The sequence below is a fragment of the Diprion similis genome, chromosome 7 (genome assembly GCF_021155765.1).
Source record: "Diprion similis isolate iyDipSimi1 chromosome 7, iyDipSimi1.1, whole genome shotgun sequence".
Lineage (NCBI taxonomy): Eukaryota > Metazoa > Arthropoda > Insecta > Hymenoptera > Diprionidae > Diprion > Diprion similis.
This window is the reverse complement of record NC_060111.1, coordinates 2,943,944-2,964,822: the sequence shown is the minus strand read 5'-3', so window position 1 is coordinate 2,964,822 and position 20,879 is coordinate 2,943,944. Positions and strand designations below refer to the sequence as shown.

The window sequence follows — 20,879 nt, the reverse complement described above, 5'->3', positions numbered from 1 at the left end:
CCGCCTCCTCGGTCAGGAGATCCAGCCAATTCTTCTCGCTCAAGCCTCAACGCGAGATATGTGCGTGGGTTAAATGCTTTACGACGTGTCTCGTTAACGGAAAACCAATTTACCCCGGCGAGGCTGATTGCCTCGATTGGAGAAAAAAAATTGATGCGATTCAGGCGCGATTAAATCGAATCAGAGTTCTGATTCAATATCCGGAAGCGTTAGTTGGACCCACTCTTTATTCTCTTCTTCGTTCATCTTTTATGGCCATTTCGAGATACTTGGAAAAACCTCAAGTATTTAACGCGTTAGTTATAGCTCGAGTCAAAATACACTATCGAACGTCGGTTAAGCAACCGCATTTCCGGCCGTTTTCACGTTTGGTTTGAACCTCGAGAAATCGAGCTTCACCGGCATTTATCTCTGCCTTAAGAAAAGCTGTATTATTGGCGTAAAAACAGCCTCGGCATATTGCAATTCAACGATGTGTCTCTGTTTGTCTCTCTTTCTTCTCTCTCTCTCTCTCTCTCTCTCCGACTCCCTTTGTATCTGCTCTTCCCTAATTTCTGCTCCCCTCTCAGCTTGTCCGTATATATAAATTAAATACGGTCCCGCGTTCATCTGCCGCGAGCTCGCAGTAAACAGTCCTGAAAAGTTTAATTCCAATTCTCGAGGTTAGCGAGGCTTAAGCTGGTGCGTCGTCGAGTAATTAACTCGGCGAAGTCGCGTCTTTTGTTCTCTTTCTATACGTATATTCTGACTGGAATGGAGATACGGTGAAATGTTTCTGCCTGAGAAGAAAATAAACGAAAATAAAGAGAGTGGAAAGAAGAACAGCCGGTAGTATATCGTCAGTAAAATCCGTGTCGTATATACCTCTGGTAAAAAAAAGGCCTTCGCCACTCGAAAATTACGAAAAGAACACATATCGTATATATCTATCTTACGAAAAATAATTGAGCGAGAACCGCAAACCGCAGAGTAAAAGTTTTCACCGAAGTTTTGAAACTCGCGGTTGGATCCTTGGTCGGAAAACCGAGAACGCTGAATTTCGCGGGAAATTCAAATTATCACACGGCAGACTCCACGGAGGGCTCTAACTATTTGAAAACTCTGTAAACCGCGCCTGAGGAAGTTATTACACGTGTTACAATAAAACGGGGAAGTTTTATAGCCTGTAATAAGCACGCGAAACATGTGCAGCAGCTCATCGTTCTCTGCAACGTGAAATCCGCGCGTATTTTGAATCAGTTAACCTTCAAATGATATTTATTCCTATTAAATAAATCCGGGATAATTGGGCATGAGGAAATCGGACGTTTCTTGGCGGTCGAGTTTATACATTTCGTCCATATTTCTGCCCCGCAGATGCTGGACGTCCAAGATGGCGGCAGAGGCGTCTTCGTCTGTAGCAGCCCGTCTGGATCCGACCTCTACAAGAACTCCCAGGACTCGTACAACCCCGTCTACGAGGAACTGGCCAACGGTAAGCCCGCAGCCCCCAATCCACATCCTCTTACTTTTACAGACCCCACCGAGTTCCGAACGTTTCATTTGACGCAAAGCTCCTTCTAGATGAGAGTCGATTCTGACCTCGCCGATCGTCGGCGAGTTTCTCCGGCTCCCTGGAGTCCGTAAGGTGCCTCATCTCCAGGTACTCAAGACGGCGTGCGGTGCTCTGTTTTCCCATGCTTTTGCCAATCCCGATAAAATACATGCAAACCGTGAAATCCCGTTGCCTTCTTCTTCTTTTCGACTAACACACGTTTCGACGCGTTTGAGAGTGAAGATGTTTCGCCGCAACTAACCGCGAGGAACGGCTGTGACTGTCCGAATTTTCTCGAGTAGGTACTTTGTAAGAGTCTGATCGAAACTTCCGTTCTCGCAGGTGATATCCACCCGGATACAGACGACGAGAACGAGCCGAGCGCGAGGACCAGGCTAACGAATCATCGGCGCGTTCACGCCAGCTCGAAGGCTGCTAGCGAGGACGAATTTGCCGAGGACGAATTGTCCGTCGGGGAACCATCCGAGGCCAGAATGCTGACCACTGGCGCTCCCGCCTGGGGCACGTGTCCTGCAGCTCCGAAACCCCCCAAGGGCAGAAGAGGCAGAAGTCCGAGGAGCCTTGACAGGCGCAGAAAGGACAAGGCTCAGGACGTCGGCGAGTTTCACGAGGGAATGCTCCTCGATGCGCTCTTGCAGCTTTATCCGAGCGTCGCGGGTGAGTTAGTTTGTACCTAGTTGGATACGATGAAGGGGGGTTAAAATGGATAGGTACAGAGATAGATAACAAGATAAATATGTAAGTAGATAGATGAATTGCTAAATAGTTAGATATATAACATAAACAGATAGATATATATATATATATATAGTTAGACAGAAAGATAGATAGATAGATAGGTGGATAGATAGACAGATAGATAGATCAATAGATAGACAAATATATATTTCAATTTAAAGTTAGGTGATAAATATATAGACAGATGGATGGATATCGTTTATTATGTCCATGAGGATGTTGGACGATACATGAAATAGGCAGAATGATGCGGAAAACACAGACAGAAGAAATAAACGAATAAAAAATTATGTTCGTCTTGCAGTGCGAGAAACATAGTAGGAGATGTAAAGATGGTACATAGATAAGAGTAAGAGTTGCGAAGTAGGAATGTGCGATTAGTTGAAAATAGAATAGTTGAATTACCGAAAATTCATTCTTCCCGGTAACCGAAGAAATGATGAAAAATCAGGAGACGTTAAACGAGTTTTAACAAAGCGTTGATTATGTGGATTGCACGCTGATTGAGGAAAACAATTATTCAAACCGACAAGAAATTTTGCATCGGCCTTAATCACGCTTTTATCCAAGTTTTCATTCTTGTTGAATCTCCATCTTATATACATGTATATATATATATGTATGCGTGTGTTTGTCGGTTTTCCTATTAAAGCTTTTTAATCAGTCTTTATCGGTTTTTAACGTGATTTACTCCAGTCTCGTGTTCTTCCATCTCTCTTCATCTCATCTTCTTCATTTCACTCTACGATCAATATTCCTGGATATCGTTGACGGAAATTATACCCGGCAGAAATTCAATCGTTCTAAAAAATATCTTCGCTAAAATCTCAATTCTCGCCAAGTAATAAAATTCTCTCTGGGAAATTTTTACACGTGTTTAAAATCACACTGTAACAATGCAACACACGATAAATTGCAATCGCCACTATTGTTGAAACGTTTTCAACATTCGCCCTGTCCAAATTTTCTAAAAATAGTTATTTTTTTTTTATCTTGTTTTGTACAACTCGTCAAGAAACAACAAGAAACGTGGAGCCCCTCTTAAAATAAAACAATTACTACTCAGTAAAAGAAACGATAAACGAGTCACGTATCTGCCGTGTCAATCGTAAATCAATCCCCATTGATTTGTCCAATTTTACCATAATTCGTTTCTTAACAAACCTTCTCGTTCCCTCAGGAGTCGCTGGTTCCAGGCCGTCCAATGGCCAGCGCCAACAGCAGTCCGTCCCATCGGTGGCGCACCGGCTGCCTTACTTCGTGCCGCAACTTCCGGCGGCGCAGGTTTTGAAGGTCGAGGAAAACCCCTACGAGACGGTCCCAGTTTTGGGCCCGTTACACCGGTACACGACGCTGGGTCGGAGTGGGGGTCGGCAACAGGACAGGGGGGTGAAGTGCCCTCGGTACACTTCGGAGTATTACGGCCTCCAAAACCAGGAGGTCCTTCCGGGGGCCGGGGGCCCGGTCTACACCCAGGTAGGGGGTGACTATTCGGATTACTCCCAGCCGACGGACAGGCTCTACCTCGAGGAGAAGTATGCCCAGCCGGTCTACTACACCCCTAGGGAACCGGACCACGTCTCTTCCGGTCGGCTCTACCAGGGTCAGCCGGACAGCAGCTTCGGCAGTGACAGCGGCTACAGTCATCACACCTCCGGGACGACGGGAACGACGGGAACCCGTGGGAGCAGCTCCCGGGTCAATCACAGGAAGGACAAACAACACAGGAACTCCCATCACTCGATCGACTACGTTGTTTCGTAAGGAACGTTTCGTGTGCGAAGTGATGAGGGTCTCGCTTTCCGGGAATGGCATTGTTATCTCCTATCGTTTGTAGTTCGAAACTCGGATTACCGGGATCTAAGGTGGCACACCTGCGTGGAAAAAAGCCACTCTAACTGGCTCGTATTTAATGATAAAAGTCAACTTTTACACGATATTTTGCATGGTGTCAATTCTGTGTGACGAAATTAAAGTCTCACAGCTTGCACGAGGTATTTTAATGCGCGACGTCGGTGATATTAGCCTGGAACGATCAGCTGACTGCCCGGTGCGACGCCATATTTCTCTCATCTTCAATCCGAATACGAGGAGTCCATAGTTGTTGAATGCGATTCTAGGGGACCGTTGCGTATTTTTACACTGATTTATCAGAAATTTATTTGACTCGGAAAATGGAATGAAAAAAAAGACACACACACGTAAACACGCTCTGTAGTCACGCGACGATTGACCAGAACTAGTATAATTACATTTATAATTCGTACTATAAGATCTGTACAGGTAGATACGGAGTTGGAATCCACGAGCTTGTGTGCAGTGAGGTGTAATAATTTTGCGACGTTATATCGACGAGTGAGGATAATTTTAAGTGCATTGTATAAATCAAAGAACGTGAAATCCAAAGACGGGTTTACCAACACCCCCTCTACACCTTTGTAATGTAAATATATTTTTTTTTTTTTCTAATAGAAAGTAGCATAGCGCTGTACCATATCGTTGTCGGTAACCAATACATTATATATAAACGAATAAAATATAAGATAAACATACAACGCGCAGACATAAATAAGAGAGAAATCATGAAATTTAATATATTATATATTTAAATATATATAAGAAATAAATATAGTTTGTACTAATTTTTCAATATGATTCACAACAGTATACATATACTCATTGTATAATGCGAAGTATTTCTAACGATGAGCAGAGACACACTGCGTATAATTTCAGAAGTGAACCACAGAGGCGACACGTGTATCGGGTAAATCCATAAGCTAAATTCTACGTCTTTAGTTAATTCGTTGAAAGTAAAAGTACGCTCAAACGATTCTTGCCATTATTCTCTATGACGTGAAATAGCGTTTAGTAGATAATGAGCACTAGAACTGATCGCACAGCCGAAATAAAATCGCAGGCGTGCCAGTTGCAGCCATGTTGATTTCGCGTCGACCGCTACGACGGTGTTTCACAAACTTTGTTATAACTGACCATGAGTATAATTACCTAGTGTAACAACATGGTTCACTCTATTAATGATTGAATTTGCGATTACACGTCAATCTAAATTTTAATAATCATATAAAATGTTGTATAGCGACGAGGCGCAGATCTCAATTGATATGTGATCCTGTATATCCCCCATAGCAAACTCGAATACATATAACTTAAATAACTAAACTTAATATATAGATCGATTACCTCGAAACGTAAATTATATATTAAACTCTATTGTAAATAAATTTTTCTACGTGCCCATGCAGCTACTGTGGTAGTAATGCACTCCATACCTAAGTCAGGTAATTCACATACCCACATACATATATTATATACGGTGGTTCGCTAATTCGCCGTTGTAAATAAATTTAGTTATGCATATTGTATGATCTGCGTAGAGTTATGACATCATTATTCGTACACTTGCATAATCTTAGGGTTTCTCTTATTGCTATTTTTATTAGCAGGTTTTTTGGGAACGCAATTATTTTCACAAGGTGATAAATAACATGTTATTTATTTTTATTTATTTGCCACGATCAGGTATCTCATACAGTTTAATTTCAGTACGTGGCCTTCTTGCAGGCTGAGGGTGAGATGTATGCACATACGTACATACATCATTTAACTAATAGTTATAATAAATCCATTTACTGATTAATGGCATCGAGAATTCTATACGTGAGAATAGAATTACATCCTCGGTGACAGCCTTGAGATTCCTCCGGGAATGCAAGGATTTCATTAATTTGTAATTCAATTACTGTATAACCGCGTCCGACTTGCAAACTTTACATACCTTACACACAAAGAAATAATTGGAGACAATATTTCCTCGGATTTTATTATCAAAACACGTGAGGCAAAAACGAATGTTTCACATTTGTACTATACATTTATAGTTGTACTTAAACACTTCGGAAGAAAGAGAAAAAAGAAACGCTTTTTTTGTAAATCTTGCGTCCATGTTGAATAATTTCTATTTATTATAATATAATTATCTAAATAAACTTATGTATACGCGTGTTCATGTCCACACGATGGTACTTAAGCCCCTTTTTCTTCAACGAAGGAACTAATTTCGAAATGATAATTCCAAATAAGAAAAAGAAAAGTCATTGTCGGTATATTTCTAAAAAAATCAAACTGAAAAAACATGACAAAATCAGTGCAAAAATTTATATTCCTCTTGTATCTTCGGTTCCTATAAATTCCGTGCATCCTATAAACTCTATACAAATATATTATTAGAATTTTTTAACCTGCATATATTTAGCAATTCCAAATTGCTGATCCGTACAGGCTAACACACGTCAATATATCCTAACAATCATACGTACGTATATGACGGAAATTTTTTTTTATTCTTCCAATAATCAAATACACATCTGTTTAATATTTGAACACGCGGAAACCCTGAATAGCATAATGAGGCTGAATTTGTTTATATCATAGTCAGAATAATTAGTAGTATTATCGTTATTATTATTCCGCTCATTACGTCTATTATTTATATTAACTATTAACTACTACCCTTATCATCATCATCATTATTACTATTATTATTATCATTATTATTATCATTATTATTATTTATTGCTCGTCAGAGACTAATAAACGTTATACCCAAATTGTTTTTATTTCTTTTAAATTCCCAAGTAAATTTATAGCTCTACATTTATACAATGAGCCCCTAGACTTAGATAGAGAACAATAAATAAAATAAATTACATAGAATTATCGTTATCGTTATTTTGATTTTGATTGTTGTTATTATTATTATTATTTTTTTTAGTATCATCATCATTATTATTATTACATAGTATATACACTAGAGTACCTTGAAAACCTGCGGCAGTTAACCATAATTAGCACGTACTCTTGAAAGTTTTGTAATTAGCACTTGGCACACACGGTTGCTCCTCCCATCCCATAATCATATCGCTATAGCTGTACGGTATTAGAAAAAAAAGGAATACGAATAAAGAAAGAAATAGAAATAACGGAAAGGAAGAGAAGCGTTAATAAAACGCTACGATTCTGATAAAATTATCGAAACATCTATAATTGTTTAAAGTATATAATACGTATATACATAGAGAAATTCTGACTATTAATAATTAATTAGTAAAGAAGAGCTCAATATATATACATATGTATAGTGTATACACGTCACGGTATACTGTATTAGGTATTCAACAACAACAACAACAACAACAACAATAACATCAATAATAATAATAATAATAATAATTAATTAAGAAATAACGGTGCGATGGAAGAGATTTTGCGTAAAACCCAGCTCGCTGAACAGGGTAACTAGTTCTAACATCTGTCTCTTAAAAATATGTTATAATCATATAAACTATCACATAATGATAATAATAACAACAATAATAAAAATAATAATAATAATAATAATAATAATAATAAGAATGATATACTTTTCACCGCATCAACTATTCGTATATAATTATGTTATATACAAATGCTATAAGCATACACATTATTATATACGTAAGAGCGTCGTTTTGAAATCCGTGCCAGATACGGCGTTATATAGTATATAACGTATGTGTATGAAGTTACGATTTAAAATCACAAATATCACTTAGACTAACAATTAGATAACTCTATCACGACTTCGTACTAATAAACAATTTACTACTCAATTCCTATATTGTGTCCCTCGATTATGTCAACTCTATATACATATATCCTTCTATTTCTTACAACGTACTGAAAAATTTGTTTATTATGATAAAATGAATCTTATTATACATTATTTGCAATATAAAATCGCTACTATGGGGCGAACGCTTGGAATTTCTGTTTTTCTATTCATCATAATGGGTGAACTTATACAACGCTGCGTAGGTATACAATTTTCATATTATCCACGGACCGAGATTAGTGTACCTAGAGGCCATTAATTACTGCTGTGGTTCAATTAAAACGTCGAGTGAGTTGCAAGTATCAGCCTGGATGTTTGCGACGTCGAATAAATACGCCACGGAGAACAACTAGAGGGTTCAGGTTTAACAAAGAGTCACGGTTTTAAACAAATGTACTGAATGTTGGAAAGGAAAGAAGAAAAAAACACAAGGCTGCGAGGAAAAAACGAAGTAGAGTGTAAAAAATTTGGAAAAAATCTCATTATCACGGCCTGTATATTGTGCGGTCTCGGGTTCGCAGCCTTCGCCGTGCAGAGAAATGTCCGACGAAGCCATCCATCATAGCTAATACCGCGAAGCTCTTTCATCCTGCACGGGTTCAACTCACCTCGTAACTCGGAGCGAAACTAATTACCTAGCCGCAAAATATAACCAGAAATTAAACCCGGAAGCCCCTTTCTCTGCTTCTACTTCTCCGTTTCTTCGTCGTCGACTATAGCAGCTATGAATATATATATATATATATATATATATATATATTCATATATATTTATATATATATATATTTGCACGCATCCTTTGTAGATCGTAAATAGAGAAATGCTACGGATTATACAATTGACATGAAAATCTCTACGAATTTACGAGACGAAATTTCATAACGAACAGAAATTATTATATAGAAACTGAACAAGCGAATACAATGATTGAGGGTTGAAAATTTTACCTCTTAAAACACTTGCCTAATTCTTATAAATTAGTAGCTACGGAATAAGTCACGCTCGCAATTTTGGCCAAAATATTTCAAATATTTCTTCATATTCTCCCAGCCCCCCCCCCCCCCCCCCCTCCCATTTCGCCGAACAGTACAGCTGATATAACGGGGTGCGAAAATTCTTCACCGCCGTTCATACCAAGCGAGGAATCCGTCGACGATGATCGATAATCGTCGAGAATTAATTCCCACAATTCTTTTTCCCCTCCGACGCGACGTGATGTATTTTATCGTTTGTATATTGAAGTTACTAAAAACCTGAAAAAACAACAACGTTGCGAGAGATAAAAATTAGAAGTATAATAACGCAAACACCTTGTACAATGATTTTGCATTGAGACAGTTGACGAGTAATTAATTATACCTATTGTATGTATAACAGAGCTGTAATGGACGCGGTTAAATTTCAAGTAACAAAGGGGTTGTGATTTCTGTGCGTTATTTCCACGTCACGTGCAGCACCTGCAATCATTACGATTATGCGTGTGTTTTGAAACGGGGTAAATTGCTCCGGGTCGGTAATTGTGATTGATTGTCTGGGTCGTTTCGTTTCTCGTTGAAGATTGCAAAACGCGAAGTCCCCCTTGCACGTGCACGTACTCGTTAATTACGTTTAAGGAAGTGACTCGTCTCTGGAGTGTACGTTATAATACCTTAGATGGAGGAAACTTTTACACGCTTCACTATTCGTTGTTAGGTATATATATTGAAGTTTTGCGCCAAGCTATTGGAAAATGTCCTCATGACGTCAGAGCCTCGTTGTCGGCGCCATTTTATCACCACATAACCTAAGTTTTTAATTTTAATGAAGGCAAATCGTAATTAATAGGCTTTCGAATAACTCATGTCAGATAAATTAATTAATCGTAATCAATAATATACCTGTTCTATTATCGAAACGCGGAAAAAAACGGTCAACGCTCAGCTGTGAGCCTGGTTGCATTAGTTTGATTTTTTCCCATCAGATGTCACACTGCAAAGTGACAATCCCAATAACACAGAGCTTGGGGTGTTCTGGAATTGTAATTAACTAGGTGTCACAGATTTCCTGTGATTCTCTGGTAACCCACAGATTCAGAAAACTTATAATGAAATGTGAAGATGAATACATTCTTCAACGATGTATACCTAATCGTCGTCTAATTGTTGGCTCTGGTATTATAAGCTGGCGGGAACAGCCTAGCAGTATCAATTTTCTGGGATTCTGCGAGCTTTAACATAGCTTACGTAGTTTCCTGAAAATCCATCCGTTTGCCACGGTCTAGTATAATAGCACCAGCTTGCCGAGGGTAAACTTTAGTCAAGTTTCAACCCCACCGCAACAAATATAACGAGGATCAATATGACGGCGAGAATAAACCGTAATAAATAAACATCAATAACACAGCTATTATAGCTCTGAAATAGCCAAATTGTTACGTTAAAAATGAACGTCTAAAATTACAATTTTTTATCACTTGAACCATCAATTCAAGATGGCGGTGGAAGTTACTGCAGAATCTGGTAGATATTCTGGATTTAGACTACCAATGACGAGCATCCCACCTTAAAATTATAAAAAGAAAACAGCAATATCGTAAAGATGCGATTTCAAGTCTACATTCCAACTGGAATTAAACTCGAAATACGTAAAGAGAACGGATTCCTTCTCCCACGATCACCGGCATTTTACCCCATCGCTGTAATATAAAGAAGATGCCGCCAGACTGACCTTACCGCGTTTACTTAGTTTTGTATTTTTAACACAGCATGTAATTTCATCTAGAAAGCAGCGCTCTATTGCGCTCCACCGAAGCTGAGGGGTACACGCGGTAATTGCAACGATTAATAACGTTCGGGTATACGGCGCTATGATTTACGAGGGCGTAATGAACCAGGTGCCGCTCCGAGAGTCGAGGGACGACGGCATCGCACTAATGCTAGGCTTCTTATTAACAGGCAACACAACGTTTAACTACCGAGTATAAAATATTTGATACTCCCCTTGTCAGCTTGCACCAGAATCAACCCTCCTAGTTGTCACGCCATATATAATTTAAACCCAAATTTCACTCGTTTTCTCATTTCTTTTTTAATTCCTTGTTAGTTTTATGTATAAGTATAGATGTACTAGAGGACTCGCGGTTAAATTTTTCACGGCTAATAAAGCTTTACCGGTATGAGTCCCATTTTTCCCTGTTGTGACAATACTAATAAGTCACTCAGACCAGAAACAATTAAGAATGTTCGTACTGATTATCGCCCGATTTAGTAGTCTTTGAAACTGATTTTTGAGGTGGTCACCGATGGTAAGTACATGTCCATAACCGACTAGTACTTTGTCGTATTTAGCATCACGAAAGTAGTAGATAATGCAGAGTTATTTACCATAGCAAAGTCCCACTGTCGTGGTTGAAACTAAACTACTTTAAAACACCGACAACCGATATTACTGCTGTATGAAGAAATCATTTGCAAACTTTGTGGATTTCGCAACAAAGATTCATACCGTTGATAAAATAATTTTCTCCCTAATATCAACTCGAAAAGTAGCTACGCTCTGTAAAAATCACAAGCCGTTATTATGCAATCTACATGTCCAAGTACCGGTATCTAAACATCTTCATACATATCGGGAGGTAACGTGGATGTGAAACGTAAAGACCCCTAATTATAGGCAATCTAGGGTACTCATTCACGCTGACAATGTACACATTTAGTGGTGTACAGACGCATTGCCGACAAAATCATCTTATTAGTTTCAATTCCGTATTCATAGCTCGTAAAAAAATAAGCTATGCGATTTTTTTTCTCATTTTTCATTTACTTTTACGTATACTCTATTCAACAGAAGGGCGTCAGAGAATTCAAATTTACGCCTGACGCCGCCAGCCACGGCAATTTAGTTAACCGTCTGACCGCGTGGCGCACAGCGCTCACGGCGATTCAGTTGCTTCTGAACACCGCGCGACATCAGTCGTTTCCGAGCAGCCGGAGAGAAAGTACACGTGACATAAATTCTACGAATTTACTACTGCGATATGTGTTTATAACATTGAAAGTGAGTTTTGTTTTTCGTGTGATTGGTGTATCTGCCGCGTAAATTTATGTTTTTCCCTGTGATAAATAATAAACAACGTTTTGCAATCAGTTTTAAGCGCAAAAAGTTCCCAAATTTATAATCGTACCGCAACAACATCAATTGTGAATATTTGTGATGTGTTCTGTTTCGACCACTACAGTTGCACTTCACTATGGTAAGCATGCTTTACATTAATATATTTATATTACGACTCGGTAACCGATGTATGTACGCTTACCATCTAGTTACCTTGAAAATTAGTTTCAAAAACCTTTTGTGTCAGAGGGTGATACGAAATCAGAGGTATAAAAATTTCTCTCATATAAAGAATAGTCCCTTTGCTCTCAGGTTTTTCACTTTCATGAGGGGGAGCGCAACTCCTTGATTAAATCCGTAACACGACCGTATAGAATGTTCAATCTAAATTTTTATAATAAATGAACAACGAATTGCATACAACAAGGCGCTTCGTGAACCTCATTTCAAACCTGGCATTTCATCTCGATTTATAATACGATCATACCACTTCGTAGAACGATGAAACGATAATTTTTTTACACAATTAAAAATGACAGATTTAAAGAAAATACTATAAAATACATTAGTATTGAATTGAACTGTGTACGAGTTTGCGCGATGTTTCCGGAATGCATTTGCAGCTACGGAAAATTTACAGAAGGGTAAGGAAATTACATTTTTGGGTGTAAATGTAACGGATGCAACATATCATCGTGGTAAATTTTATTTATCATCTTGCTATTACACAAAAGCTGTACAAGGTAAATTGCACGTTCGAACTAACAAAAATAGTTCAAGTACGAGAAAGTTTATGCGTAATTCGGCACCTATTGCATATAAAAAAAAATAATATATTTGTTGACCTGCAATTAGTCACAGTTAACGACATTTTCCAACAAGCGGAGTGTGTATGTGTGTGTGTGTGTGTGTGTGTGTGTGTGTGTATGTGTATGTGAGAGTGTCAGTGCCAGTGTCAAACTTTGGGATTAGCATAAGAAGTTTAAGTGTACATTATTGTATGCCCACATCAAGAGATTAAGTAAAACCGCGTACTGACTGACAATTGTTTCAATCGAGGTTTCCATAAGTTAATCGCCTATCTCAAAGAGCATATTATTATTCCTACAAACAATTTTTTACAGTAGCGATGAAATTACAGAAATCCGTGTATAATTATTTTCCCTTCAAGTACTCGTTTTTTTCAGTAAAAAATTATGTTATTATACATACCGAAATTACATTTATATAAGCGAACGTGTCGAATGTTTGTCAGTGCAATAATTAATCCATTAATATCACGCGCAACGAAAAAACAAATTAAGACCCGCATAATTGTTCGACAATTCTCACCTACCCTCAGACAAATAAAGTTAAATTGATTAAGAGTTAGTCTCTATCATCACGATGTAATATAATTGTAGATATAATATATATATTTTGACTTGGCGTGTCTAAAATCAAGCAAAATATGGTGGTGGGACAACAAGATCCTGAAAAACGACTAGTTGCTCTTTCGTGAAACGTTGTTCGTGCCCGTTCTCACCTGACCATCCGTCATGATGCGTTCGCTTAAAGTCGCCCAATGTCTTTCGAATTGTTACCTGGAATTCGAAAAGAAAATATAAATAGCATCTCGTCTTCTGACACAGATGATCGACGATAGGGACAAAGATCACTTGAAATCACAAATTGAAACTCTCTCATCATGTCCTCCGAATTCGATAAAGTTTTCAAAATACTCACGGGAATGGGGTGAGGGTCGCTTAGATGAGGTCCAAGCTCTTCAAATATTGGAGGTAAGAAAGGAGGTACGTCATAGGGATGAGCATTGATGAATGCGCACAGTCCCAAAACACCGGCGTGACGGACACGGATCGAAGCAGCTTCAGCAGATCTGTCGTGGTTCGTGGTTGCATCCTTTGACTGTTGTTTTTTCTTTTGCTTCAACTTCGTCTTAGCTTTGATCTTAAGATCTGACTGCAAAATTCAATCCGAATAAGATTCCCTGACCCAATGGAAAGTTCATTTTATGTGGGAGTAATGATACTTACCAAGAGAATCTCTTGATCTGGAATGAGTGTACAATGAAGAAGCCCGCCAAGTACCTGACCAGCTTTTTCACGTACTTCAAGACATTCGTCTTCTAGCAGGCAAAGAACGAGCCTGCACACTTGATCGACCCACAACGGGTTGCTAAGTAGAATACTCATATTGTGGAATATTAAAACTTGTAAAAATTCGAGACATGTGCCTCTGGTCCGCCACGAGGTACTTTTCGATATTCTATCAACTGTATCGAGAGCAGTTGGAATGTGTTGGGGCAGTGTAAATGCCTGAGCTAAAACAGCCAGCGTGCTAGTGCAGGTTCTGTTCAACTCTTCGTCAACTTCGCTGTTTTCTAGCTGACAGACTATTGGAAATAGTTGATAATGGGCTGGCAGCGCACCGTACTGAGATCGAACTATGCCGCCAATCAACCACTTGCATAAAGTCTTCAACAATCTAACTGCTCCTTCACGTTCCTCGTTTTTTGGATCCTTGGACAATTCGTTCAGATTGACTTGATTCGCCAATGAAGACAATTCGGTAGGCTCTTCTGTCTTGATACTTGGAGTGGCAGGATCTTGGGCCAATATTTGTAGTCGTGGCATCACTTTGTCCATAAATTCTTGTACGAGAATAGATGAATTTGTTCTTTGAAGAGAATCCGGAAACACGAGATCTGAGTCAAAAATTGTAGCTAACAGAGATCCGAGACGTTCCCGAACGTTTTGGAAAGGATTTGCTAGTAATCTGTCCTCCAAACGAACGAGCAGACGATTCAATAACTCTGAGACTCGCCAGGACTGCTGGCTCAGTGCCCCTTGCAAAGCGTACAATCTTCCACACTCAACAAATGATACCTCAGATTCACCCAGTGGAGGCTCTTCCATGAGACACTCTAACAGCCAGTGTTGCCTATTAGGGTCTCGACTCTCCTGTGCCGTGGCAAAACAGATTCCCCAATCCGTAACAGTTTCGACAGTCAAATTACTTAGCGCTGTTCTGACAATAGGTAGCAAGTCTTCCCACATTTTTTCTGTCATTGGGAATGTCCAGTGCTTTGCGCCTCGTATAAGACCTGCAACTATCTCTGCGGCACATCGCTGACTGCTCTCTTGTTTTTCCGCTACCAACCTTCGCAGGTGAGGTAGAAAGTGCTTGAGATGCACATCCCCGTGGTTTCTGAACAAGCCTTCGAAAAGGACAAAACGGTAACCATCGAATTTGTCTTTCCCCTTTCTTTCTTCCAAACTAAGATATCCTATGAGTTTTGAGATATTTGACGGGTCGTTGAAGAAAATGTCTATCTCCTTTTCCTCGTCAGTTAATATCCTTACATTTGGGTCTAGCGATGGCTGCTGAGAAGATGGAGCGTAGACTTTAACCTCTTTTGGCCATGTGTAATATCCTACCCATGGGTGGTGCATGAATCTTGGCTCTTCCCACTGCTCTGAGGTCAAAGGACGGGTTTCGTAATTGTATTGAAGCCAAGCATTGTCAGGCCTTTTCCCAGGGCTCAATTTTTTACACTTGCCTTGATTCTCAAACCTCGAGTGATCTATCGTTACCTAAAAGTCAGCATTTTTATCTACTTATTTCGATTACACTTGGTAAAAACTGTTAATTTTATTGCCAAAGAATTAATCACTTCAAATACCTTTTGATGTTTTCTCTTCTGTTGTTTGAAAATAAAAAGCATGGCTCTGATGGCTATTTTTCTCTCCTCCAAAGACTCGTGTATCAATGAGCTGAGGAAGAAGCGCACTATTTTCGCAGGATATATGTGATCGGGGTGAACCAAATCTCTTATGAGACTGATAGCCATCAGTCTTTGCCTCCAATGGAGACTTTGTTCGATAATGGCTTTAAGTAATTTATCTAACAGACTATTGTAATATTCTAGATTTCTATGTCCTAAATTCCGCAAGCTCTCCACTCCCTTTTCGATTTCAATTTCGGTTGGCTGTGGTAAACTGGGTTTAGGATAATTATCCCATAATAATCTAGCTGTCTCAATACACGTTGGTGGTATTTCAATTTCTATAGTAGTTGTTGGAAAAAGCTTGCGTACCGTGTCCACTAACTTTTCTTTCAAACGAATTACAGACAATTTTTCCGAAGGTTTAGATAAAACCAACGCTGGCCAAAGTGTATTCAATAACAACCAATTTCGCCTTGTCATTATCGGGGATGGCTTTGGACCTAACAAAATGTATAAAACCCCCTGCAAGAAGGAAGCACGTTTCGTTAAAAAAAAATGTTTAGGATATTTGAAGGATTATTCGCAAATATGGTGAGTGCCTTACTTTGAATGCTTCATGATGTTCTTCGCTGTCTTTGCTCAATATTTTTACTATCTCGGGAACAATCACGTTATGTGAGAACGTAAAATATTGCATGGCGGTAAATAGCAGGCTCTGCGCCCTTGATCGCACTTCTCCATACCTGCTGGTTCCTAATTTGAATAGTTCCAACATAATAGACTTGTGCGTTTCTGTGAGACAGACCACACTTTCCATAAAACGAATTTCGTGCTGTATCGCCGCACGTTGCACCATCGTTATTCTCATGTGCTTTTGCTTCCCCTTCAATTTATCCTCTATTAGTTTATGAGTCATCGAGAAATTCTTTCGCCTCGCTTCGTAGTCTTCACCTATTCGTATTCTCCCCAACAGCAGAGAACCCCAGATCTAAGAACGTTTGTAGCAAACTATCCTTTAGCAACAGTCCCGAGTCAATTCTTCATCAGTTTTAAAAGTTTACTTCTATAATTACCTCAATTACAACAAATAAACTTTTTATATCGTCTTCGGCATCCCTCAACATACTTAATTGCAAGTCACGCAAGATATTCGCTATATGCTTCCTGACATTACTTCCATCTGGCATTGACAGTTCCCCTCGAATTCCGAGTTCTGGTGTAAAAGTCCACTCTAGGGCTGATTCCACCGTTTCAATGGGCGGTTCGGACCAAACTGGCAAAAACGCCTCACAACTGGTGAGAATAGCCTTCATTATATTGAGATTTGTCAAAAGCTCCTCCCTGCAATTTTATTTGTGTAATTATTCATTGTGAACATTAACAAATGGTCGATACAAATAAGAATTAGGGATGTTTTAGCTTACCTGGTTAATGTGTTTTTGTCTGCAGTAAAACGCTTTATCTTCTCCAGAACAGGCGGTAGATACTTTGAAAAAAATTTTTTAATTGCTGCCACCTCATCTACTCCAGGTACGTACCATTTGGCATTAAGATCTTTTTTATCCACCGCCTGTCCCCAGTCCTTAATTGACATGTACTCAGGATCATTGTAATCGCCGACAGATGTCTTAGAATCGGCAAGTCCGACCATTGATAAACACAGAAGAACTATCCTCAAAAGCCGAGCAGCGGTTTGGCTTCCTTCCCTAGATTTCAAGTATAGCGTCTTATCAAGAACTTCCATCAGTGTGTCCATGTAAGGTAACAGATAGTTTCCATTCGTTTCAAGAGTTGCAACAAGTAGTTGCATACTGTACAAAAGCTGATTATCTAAGTTTTCCTCCTTGGCAATATCGTCGCTTTGCCCGACGGCATCTAATATGTTCCTAACCAGGGGTGGAACAAGCACCCGCAGGGTTTGCTGTCCATTAGCATGAGAAAATGAACGGCAAAGAACAGCTGCCAGTCGACCAGCAACCTGAGTTTCTAGAATACGTTCGGTAGCAAGGGAACGAAATTTTCGTAAGGCACAATCGAAAATAGCATCGCTAGTTTGATCAAGAAGACCTCTGCAGCCACCACCTAAGGCATGTTCAAGCCACGATTCGAGCTTGCTCTTTCTATCCTCCCCATGACTCTCATGCCTCACAAATTCTAGAGAGCTCGAATCTATCAGGCTGAAAACTTTGTCTAAAAACTGAAGAACAAAATCTTCAAAACGTGATGTTGACTCGCAGATCAGTCTATCCTCTTCACTGATAGGGTCTGGCACTCTTGACGAATCCACTATTGGAATTATCCCAGCAAATACAGATATCAATCGAAATGTGATAAATGATTTTCTCACGTCGTTAGGATCTATACCAGGCAGAATTGAGAACAGGAGATGTAAGACGTGGGATGGCCCCTCTGCATATTCGTAACCTGCCCACAAAAAATGAGGATTAAGATTGGAACTGTTCCAACTTTTTTTGATTGTATCAGAGGACTATGGCTATTTACCCGTGTTGTAATTTCTCATGCCTTGGACTAGTGGCCGAGCTACTGCCACAACACAGTTCATAGATGCCGTTAATTTGTGAGGTTCCGTGAGTGAATCCAGTACTGAGTACAGCCGTTCTAGAACGTCTGGAATGATTAATTTGGGCCGCATGGTAGCCAAATATTGCAGCGCCTGACTAGCTTCGAAACCACCCATTTTTCCAAACATTGCCGTCATAACAAGCGGTTTTATACTCAAAACAAATCGATCGACATCTTCGTCGGTAAGCTTGAATGCTTCAGGTACAGGTTCTTCCCATGTCTGCTTGCCATAACGTTCCCTGAACGGACCATTTTCATCATTAAAATCATCGTTAAGACACAGTTATTCATCATGCTGCCAAAAAGTTGAGAACATGAAATGCTCTTACTTGTGCAGACGTAAGACGAAATGCAGAGGAAGTTTACTGAGCAATTCCCGCAACTTTGAGTGCCATTGACCATAATTAGCAGGGTGAATGTAGCTCTCTATTGTTTTTAAAAACTTGGTTAAATAATCTTGCACGCATGATCCATGACCCTGAAGAAACAAAAAGTGATTTGGTCAGTTTTATCAAGAAAAATTTAAAGTTGGGTTTTTTCAATGCTCATTGATTGTGTTGAAATACTTCTCTGATAATTCACACACTGGGATTAAAAATTTAAAGTACAGAGACTAACTAGCACTGAGACGATCCATATAGCAATAGCGGATGTATCCATTTTGTGATGTTTACTGCTTTGTATGTGCTTATATGTGACTGGCAGGTTCAAGTAGCGGATAAATCTTGTAAACATGAGGGGAACGTATGGCTCCCAATCAATGTATCCGATATTGCATGTAGCAAGCCTCGACATGAGCCACATTATTTCATACTCCCAGGTTGGCGCGTTGTGACAAACTTCCCACAGGCTCATGAATTCCTCAAACCACAACTCGTGCCCCAACGAGTGATACTTCGAAGGTAACGTCAGTGGCAAAAACCATTCCAAGGTTTCCATCGTCGTTGCCATTGTAGAAGAATCCAGAGGATAGAGGCGCGGTCTAAGTTTGTCCAGAATTTCTTGGGTCGCGGTCACAGGAAAGTAGACTTTGGCCGCGTGAACCATAACATCAAGGGTTGATTGAACGGATGGAAAATATCGGTATATCCCAATCGCCGTTTTTCCTGTGGCCATGATGCGATAGGTCAAATCATAAAGCGGTTCCCATGGCAGTTCCAATTCCTCTCGAGAGATTAATTTCTTCTTTCTAAACGAGTCAGAATTGAACAAAATTTCTGTTACCTAATCTGAGCCAACAATATACGTTACAACATGACATGATTGTGCTTGGCAGCTTCGCTGTTAGCTTGGCAATTGGCTCTGGCTCTGATGTTGTTGCGGAGTTGGCACGGATTGTTTCAACAGTTTACCGCTATAGCCGGTAGCTGGTTGTTTTTGTTTTTGTTACAATGAATCAATACGAAGCTATCTAGCTATAAAGTTTTCAATTTGATCGGTAAAAGTCAAATTGACGTATGATTTTTAACTAGCGACATTTTCTGGAGATCATAAAGAAAAATTGATATAATTGGAGGATAATAAACCAATCGGAAAATTATTAATTGTTGTTCTTCATTACGATAATTGAAGCATACTTCAGCAATACTATCAGCATTGTTCCAAATTCAGCAACCTTATGAGGTTCCAAGTTAGGGATGGTTATCAACTTAAACATCAGTTTGACTAGGACAATGTGATCTTCCTTGGAAAACTTCATCCCGTAGAGCTTGATGTACCTTGATAGAAAATGCAGTTTAATCACATTGGACGAAAAATTCATTCTCGGGTAAAAATTAGTCTGCGAGATGCTAATGAAGAGAGATATGCGAGGTATGTTAAATTGTCTTACTTGTATAGTCTCGCGGTCCAGATGCTACAGCCAACATCAAGCTCTCGCAGCAATATCGCACGTCCAAGATTGGCTTTGATCTCTTCAAACAGAGTCTGGGCTTCGGCATCGATGACATTAGCATAAGGTAAAAGTTTATTGTAAAATATCTCTCTCTGAGATTGAAACCTCAAACTTCCACCGGACGAGTCGATGGTTAACTCGTCCTCAAAATCATTATCCGTCATGTCCTCGTCCATTGTTTAAGGTATGTGTATTGTTGTTGATTTTCCTTTGCCTCCTGTTGTTGACTTTTTATTGTGGCCGTATTTTCTATCCTACGCGTGATAATGGATCAACTGTTATACTGATCCTCGTAGAACGGCTGTAAGGAAGACACTAATCACGGCTACGCGGAATCGTGCGTCATTCTGAAGATATGTAACAACTTGCTTATTTCCTAATGCTCATTTTACACGAGTCATCTTTTGTATGGCAGCACGCTTATTTTGCTGCTTCAGCTGACTGGCATTATTATAAAAACTGAGACACTGCGTGACTCCCCACCGAGCCCGCCACGTGTATTCATTAACACGAACAAGGAAACGTACAGAGAGAGGGATCAGAGCAGAATATTTTGCAAGTTTTCCTCGATCCTCTTTTTTATTCGAACGAAAAATAATTATATTCGTCAAACCGG

At 39.5% G+C, this 20,879-nt stretch overlaps 2 protein-coding genes across 2 annotated transcripts in view; one reads left to right on the top strand and one right to left on the bottom strand.

Moving 5' to 3' along the window:
• The window catches only part of LOC124408281, a 114,719-nt gene extending 108,294 nt beyond the window's left edge, over nucleotides 1–6,425 (top strand). The window contains exons 7-9 of the mRNA XM_046885118.1: nucleotides 1,357–1,474; nucleotides 1,877–2,212; nucleotides 3,474–6,425. Of these exons, the coding sequence (XP_046741074.1) occupies nucleotides 1,357–1,474; nucleotides 1,877–2,212; nucleotides 3,474–4,057 (1,038 nt within the window). The 3' untranslated portion in view covers nucleotides 4,058–6,425. The remainder of the gene's footprint in view (nucleotides 1–1,356; nucleotides 1,475–1,876; nucleotides 2,213–3,473) is intronic.
• A 6,317-nt stretch (nucleotides 6,426–12,742) lies between these two features.
• LOC124408124 (proteasome activator complex subunit 4-like) lies at nucleotides 12,743–20,796 on the bottom strand. Its single transcript, XM_046884841.1, has 12 exons — nucleotides 20,201–20,796; nucleotides 19,947–20,087; nucleotides 18,988–19,558; nucleotides 18,699–18,847; nucleotides 18,289–18,608; nucleotides 17,211–18,210; nucleotides 16,860–17,127; nucleotides 16,391–16,774; nucleotides 15,742–16,308; nucleotides 14,093–15,652; nucleotides 13,785–14,018; nucleotides 12,743–13,642 (listed from the first exon to the last, which is right to left on the bottom strand). The coding sequence occupies exons 1-12, from the start codon at nucleotides 20,437–20,439 to the stop codon at nucleotides 13,499–13,501; spliced, it is 5,577 nt and encodes a 1,858-aa protein (XP_046740797.1). The 5' UTR covers nucleotides 20,440–20,796; the 3' UTR covers nucleotides 12,743–13,498.
• Between the last annotated feature and the right edge of the window lie 83 nt (nucleotides 20,797–20,879).